We start from the raw sequence: 7,228 nt of genomic DNA on the forward strand, positions 1-7,228 counted from the left end.
CCTATTATTAAATATATTACTTTCCTATCCTTAATTTTTATTTCTTCTTACAATAATACCCTTATAATAATATTCTTGGGATACTAGTGAAATGATAAAATTGTTATTTCATCAAATTGGCCTTAATAACAAAATAAAAATTAATATGTTATTATTTTAATTTTAGGATTAATTTGGTAAATTAAATTTTCATTTACAATTACTATTAAGATTGTTGCAAGGGTAATAAACTTTACTTTAAGTTGGCTGATATTAATGTATTTATAAATACTTCTCAAAAAACTTTATTTATAAATAATTATTAGCAAGATTGTTGTAAAGGTACAAACAAATATTAGTTCTTTCGTACTGATATTTAGTGGTTAATTTGCTAATTAATTTTTCATAAATAAATTACTTAATGTCAAGAATATTGTTGTTAGGGTATTATTGTAAAAGTAAAGAAAAAATAAGAGTAAGAGTATAACATATTTAAAAGTAGAGATATCTTGAGGTATGTTTTTAAATATAAGGACTTAAGCTTAAGTCACACAGTTTAATGGCTCCGTTTGGTACATTTTATTAAATAGAGCTTATAACAGTAGAGCTTATAGCAGTAGAGCTTATACTAATAGAGCTTTTGGACAAAAAGTCATTGGGTGTTTGGTTGTCAATAAAAAATGCACTTTTGAACCATTAAATTGTGTGATATTTTTTATATTATATATTTTTAGAAAAGCTTTATAACCTCTACTTCCAAAAGCTCAAATTTTGGGCTTTTGCTAGTAGAGGTAAATTAGCTTATTTAAGCTAAAAAAACTCTACTAAAAAAATAACCAAACACTATAAAAATTTTTAAAAAGTGTTTATACGATTAAATAAGCCCTTATGGCTCTTAAATAAGCCATACCAAACAGGCACTAAAAAACACTTAAGTTAAAATATAAGGACTAAACAAGCATTTACTCCATAGATAAGTTGACAAATAACTTAACTTTATATTATAGCTATATCAGAAATCCCTGCATCAACTTTACATTTTCTTAATTTTCTCATCTTCAAGCAATATTGATCAGAAAGTAATGGTTGAGATTTCATCCATATGCTTCCCTCATGTTTTCCATAAATAAACATGATTGTTGCTTTGTGCTCCATGAACCTACAACTACATATATTAATTAATTTTTACAGCCAAAATTTGATGGAAACAAATCTTCCCTCTTCTCATTGTAGAATGACTTAAGCTTCTCATTTAGAACCTCACAGTCCAGTCCGTAAGTACTTTTCACCTGGATAATCGAAAATACAAAATTTAATTAAATAACAAGGAACAAATAACACAATTACAAGCGCTAAACACATATATGTTAGAGTATCACCAAAAAGACTCAACTAATTTTATTTTTCAAGCATCTATTGTTTACTTATTTGGCAAATAAGAAAGTGAAAAAATATGGTATATTCCAAAAGACTCTGTAAGTAAAAATATGTTAATATTATTTTAATCAAATAATTATTTTTTTAAAAGAAACATAAATAGTCATTAGGCACTTCTCTCTCTCTAATAAAAAGTAATAAAATATAATTGAAGAGAGAGAACGCACTCTACAAAATTGAAGAGAGAGAAACATTTCTTATTTGAGGAAAGTTAATTGAAATGTCTTTTGAAATTTATAAATACTAATGTAACTCTTTAAATAAGTAGTAAAATTTTATTTGAAAATTTTTTTAATAATATTCTTATTGTCGCCAATTTTACAACCATTATACACACTGTTATATCCCAAATGACGTTGGATAACAGTTTTTGTTAGATGAAAGCACCACATTAATGATGAGCCTGCAAATTGCTGTAAAAATTTTGATGTACAATCAAAGGTTGCGGCTTACGTAGCATCAAGGTATATTTAACATAATGAAAATAATTATTGTGGCCCTTCTGAAACTTTCAACTAACTAATCCTTTCACATCACGTAAGCCACCACTTCAGATTCCAAAAGAAATTGTTTACAACAATTTTATAAATGTATCATTATTATATGACAATTTAATTCTTTATTTTGAGTTTTCATTTGAGCAATTCTATAATATCACATCTGTATGAATAAAATAGTTTGTACAAAAAACTTATGGTTGTAGTATCATTAATTAAAAATAATAATAACAGTAGTAGTAGTAATAATAATAGTAGTAATAGTGATAATAATAATAATAACAACAACAATAATAATAATAATAAACTCGCCTATAAAGTACATACCTGCAGATGTAAATTGTAGAAGACTCTTCCTTGGAAGGATTCAAAGAAAGAGGCATTCACAAGAACAAGACCATCCTCCTCTAAATTAAACAAGATTTTAGATAATGGGCACTTATGGACCTTATATGAAGAAATCTGGATCAAAATTTCCATGTCGCTAAGCCGGCTTGCTGAAATTGAAGCTAAGGAGCTTCCAATTGCGATTTTTCTTTGATGCTGTTGATGACTAATTTCTCCTGGTTTTGAAATCTTTGATAAAAGCTCTTCCTTCTTTTGCATTAATCTCTCGACTTGCTGCTGGAGTTCTGGTATATATTTTAGCACACGTGAAACTGTGGCTGGAATGCTTAACTTCTTCTGAAACAATCATAAAACACCATAATTACGTTCTGAAATAAAGTATTTAATAAAATTAAAGTTTTGATGGTTGTATTGGACATGGTTAAAAATGACAACGGGGTTGGTCCACCACAGACCTGCAAGACCTCAGACATGGATCGATCTTAATGGATGGGTTTGAGAGGTGATCTCTTTACTATCATTACAATATAATGATATTTGAAATTAAACGTCATCGAAACCTATTAATTAGTCGACACTTAGATGATGCAGTATAAATATGAATTCATACGAGATGACTCGAACCATAAACCTCAGGAGTGGAGCGAGGGAATTTATGTTAACCACTAGTTAGCTAAGGGTGGTTTTGCTGGAATGGTTTGTGCTTAAATGAAAAGAAATTAGGCAGATTTAGGTCTCAATATAAGCTTGGATCTAGATCTACACCTACTTAACAATGTTAAATGTTTATTTTAGTTATTAAAATAATTTAGGGTTCGCTACTGTAGTAATTGTAAAAATCAAACTAGAGTACAAAACATTAATAATTAAAATCAAAGTCACCAGTTTCTCTCTCTTTTCGAATTCTACTTGAATGGTGAAGAAGAATAAGAAAGTTGTTAATTTCAATTGTTCCATATACTTCATGAAGGATTAAAAGCTAGAAGATTTTCTTGATCTGACTCTTCAATTAATTTTGACGCATTATTATTTTTGAACGAATTATATGTTTGATATTAACGCGTTAATTTTTTTTTTTTACATTTTTATAAGTTATCGGTTAATTAGTGCCTTTTGTGGAATTAGATAAATATATTCAACTAAATACTAACCGTTTGATCTGCAACGGGAAGTAATGAACGGAGAGATGAATAGAGACTGTTGATCTTCTTGCGTCGATCACGCTCGCTGGCATTGTGATAGAGCTTCTTAACCATCGTGGGGTCTCCACTATTTGCTGAAAATGAAGCAGAACGATCAAATTCAGCTTGTGGCTCAGATTCTTGAGGGAATTGAGGAGATTCCTCAATAGTTTCAGTGATGTAGTCTTGTTGATGGCATATGGGATTAATCTCTAAGGGCCACCCAAGGCTTGGAAAGAATGGAGGAAATAATGCACACATGGTTCAAAAATTAGTTTTGATATGTTGAAATTAAGTATGGCTAGAAAGTGAAATGACCATTGCCATGTATATATAACTCCATTAATCCAAACAGAAATCATCTACTTAATATTTTATGCATTGTTTATATTCTAGATGATTTTTTTATTAAAGGAAGGTCTGACAACATATGGAATAAAGAATTTCATTTTAATAAATGATAATGAAAAGGAATTGCAAATTTGAATATCTACCTTAATTTTATCTTAATTGGTTAATTATTTTCTTGATTGATTTGGTTATGGCGTTATTTTATGCATAAATGAGTGAGATCGAAGAAAACAATCCCTTGCTTCAACTGCGTAGTAAACAACTAATTGCGTAGACAGTTTCCTTGAAGACTACATAACACAACCAGAAATAATTGCGGTTGTTAATTTTTTGAAGTAGAACGAATTAAGTATATACATTTTTATTTCAAACACAGAAAAAAAATTCATAAAATATGTGGAGGATCAAAAAGTGATTTGATAGTTATACGTGAATCGTGTAGTTACATTTAAATTATTTCTAAGCCCATAGATTGATTTGTGATAGTAATAATAAAAGAAGATTTTCTTAAATGTAACTTACAGTCAGACAAAATTTACTTAATGACTCACATAATCTCACTATTTTATTACTTGTTTTTGCACTGAAAAGTATGGATATAAGTTGTACAAATGTAACGGTAAATACTTGTTTAATCCTTATACTTTAAGGTAGTGTTTACTTTTTGGAGTGGGAGTGTGGAGTGTGGATTAGTCCCACTCCAGTGTTTACTTACCTTAAAAAAGAGGGGAGTGGGAGTGAGAATCCATTGGTCCTACCCAATTTTGGAGTGGAGAGTGGGATTCCCACTCCCATGGGGGGAGGTGGGAGTGGGAATCCACTCCCCCTCTTCCCATTTTATCCCTATAATTAAATAAATAAATAATATTTAATAAAATAAATAATATCATATTTATTAAATATAATAATTATATCATATTTATTTTATTAAATTTAATAAAATAAAAATAAATAAATATTATATTTAAATTAATAATATTAAATTTTAATTTTAATAAATATTAATTATTTATTTAATTATTATTAATAATAAATATTTTATTCTAAAAAAATATTAATTTTGTACTATATTATCAATAATAATATTTCATTTGTGTTGCTATTATTAATAATTTTTATTCAAATAATTTAAATTTAAATTAATAAAAAATTATGATTTACATAATTAAGAATATTAGTAATTATTATTAATTTAGAAATATAATAAAATATTTATTTTATTTTCCAAATATTTTTTATTAATTTTTTAATTACAAATTATAATTCTGTACATAAGGATAAAATTGTAATTTAAAATAATTTACTCCCAATATAAGACAAAGTAAACAAATAATTAGGATTCTGATTGACAATCCATACTTTTATTTAGTTTAAGTAAACACCCTACTCTCACTCCCACTCCACACTCCTAATCCAAAGATTCTCACTCCTCAGGATTCCTACTCCAATCCAAAAAGTAAACGTAGCATAAGTGTCTGTTCAATGCTTATATTTTAAAAAATACCTCAAGACACCTCCTAATAATAAATATGTGATATTCTTACCCTTATTTTTCTTTGTTTTTATAATAATAACCTTCTCAAGGCACTCATATTATTGAATATGTGAACCTTCTGCCCTTATTTTTTTCTTTGTCGTCATAATAATAACACCTTTATTACAATCTTAAGAGTATTAATTAATTTATCTATAAAAAATTTAATTAGCAAATTCACCAATAATTATCAATCTAAAAGAACTAGTATTTTTTTTTATACTCTTACAACAATCTTTATAACAATTATTTATAAATAAATTAACACCAGCCAACTTGAAGCTATATTTAATATCTTGTTGTGTTGTCTTGCTAATAGTTATCTATAAAAATTTAAGTTACTAAATTAACCCTAAAAGTAAAATAAAAATTAAAAAATATTTTAATTATTATTTTACTTTCAACTTTAAATAATAAACAAATTTACTTTAATTTTAATTTTAATGTCAATTTATTAAGTTAACGTTTTTTTTCTTTTCATTAATATCACTAAGAATATTGTTACAAGGGTATAATAATAAAATTAAAGAAAAATAAGACTAAAAATATCACATATTTATTAATAGGGGTGTCTTAAAATATTTTCTTAAAATATACATATTAAATAGACACTTAACTCCAAATATAGGGAACTAAATGAACATTCACTTTAAATGTTACTTAACAAAATCTATTAAAAAAAAAAACTTTTATATTAAACTATTATGACCTGGTAGTCCATCACAGCTAAGACCTTGACCAATTTGTTTTTAGTGATCTTGATGACCAACTTAAAGAAGGCGATGAGATCAGGAATGACATAAATTTGCCCCTGCGGTCGCTCTCTCCATACTCCATATAGATATATTAAATTACACTTATAAAAAATTTGGTTAAATTGTCTATTGAGGAAATCCTAGCCCTCATCGCTTAATAAACACTTTATTAATAAGAAAGTACTCCAGAACATTTGTATACCACTCAGTGTTGAAGCAGATGAAGATAATTAATTAATGAGTATGGTCCTGAGCAAGAAAGAGAGGCTGCTAAACGTATAGAAGGCGCGTGCTGCGAATGGCATACAGAGCCCAGATTAGGAGTTATTGCTGCCATGCACGTGAAGGAGCTGCCACGTCAGAGGGGAGCGCACAGTCTACTTGTTCCCAGCTTGAGGCATTATAATTTCGATGCGTGGGATGTGTTCGTTAAATTTGATGAGATAGAATGGGATAGAATGAGATTAAATATAATATGATATAATAGTATAGAATATATTTGATATTCCCCTGTATTTGACGAAGTTTAGGATTAGAATTAATTAATAATAAATAAATATTTATTTAACATAGTTCAATTGAATTATAATATAAATAAAAACTCACTTAATAAAAATAAAAATATTTTTAATTATAAAATATTTTAATATTTTTTATTTATTATAATTCATATTAAAAAATTACAATTATAATTTTTTATTATTACTAGCTAAAAGTTTTGTATTAATAATTCTACTAATCAACGTTAATGATATTAATTAAATCTCAAATTCCACCGATAACTTCATTAGATATCTTACAACTGGAATCTCTCCTTTTTTTTTTCAAGTTAGTTCCTCAACCACCGTCACTTCAGTTAGATTCATGCATGATACACTTTTTAGTTATTGAGAGAATTTAAATGCTCTCTTTCGGATTAAGGAAAAAGCTTTCAGAGATCTTTTTTCTTTTGGAAGATATAGGAGCGAATTCTTATTTATATTTATTAGTTATATTTCCAATATTTATATTATAATTTTTATTTTTATTTATTAAACATTTAGTAGTTATATAAATTAAAATAGTATCAAAATTTGATAAAAATAAATGATTATAATTTAAAAATATTATTTAAATTAATAAATAATTGTTTTTAAATTAATATAT

At 26.7% G+C, this 7,228-nt stretch overlaps 1 protein-coding gene across 1 annotated transcript; it reads right to left on the bottom strand.

Annotated features, from left to right (window-relative positions):
• Positions 1 to 963: 963 nt before the first annotated feature.
• On the bottom strand, positions 964 to 3,730 carry LOC102622451 (transcription factor ORG2). Its single transcript, XM_006494328.4, has 3 exons — positions 3,413 to 3,730; positions 2,241 to 2,597; positions 964 to 1,268 (listed from the first exon to the last, which is right to left on the bottom strand). Exons 1-3 carry the CDS (start codon positions 3,701 to 3,703, stop codon positions 1,158 to 1,160), a joined length of 759 nt encoding a protein of 252 aa, XP_006494391.3. The 5' UTR covers positions 3,704 to 3,730; the 3' UTR covers positions 964 to 1,157.
• Between the last annotated feature and the right edge of the window lie 3,498 nt (positions 3,731 to 7,228).

This window comes from Citrus sinensis, chromosome 9, assembly GCF_022201045.2.
Source record: "Citrus sinensis cultivar Valencia sweet orange chromosome 9, DVS_A1.0, whole genome shotgun sequence".
NCBI classification, from domain to species: domain Eukaryota; kingdom Viridiplantae; phylum Streptophyta; class Magnoliopsida; order Sapindales; family Rutaceae; genus Citrus; species Citrus sinensis.

Coding starts and splice junctions, on each gene's coding strand:
- LOC102622451 (XM_006494328.4), bottom strand. CDS start 3,703: ATGTGTGCATTATTTCCTCCATTCTTTCCAAGCCTTGGGTGGCCCTTA. Junction 2,598..3,412: donor TTCCCGTTGCAGATCAAACG/GTTAGTATTTAG, acceptor TGATTGTTTCAG/AAGAAGTTAAGCATTCCAGC. Junction 1,269..2,240: donor TCTACAATTTACATCTGCAG/GTATGTACTTTA, acceptor TCGATTATCCAG/GTGAAAAGTACTTACGGACT.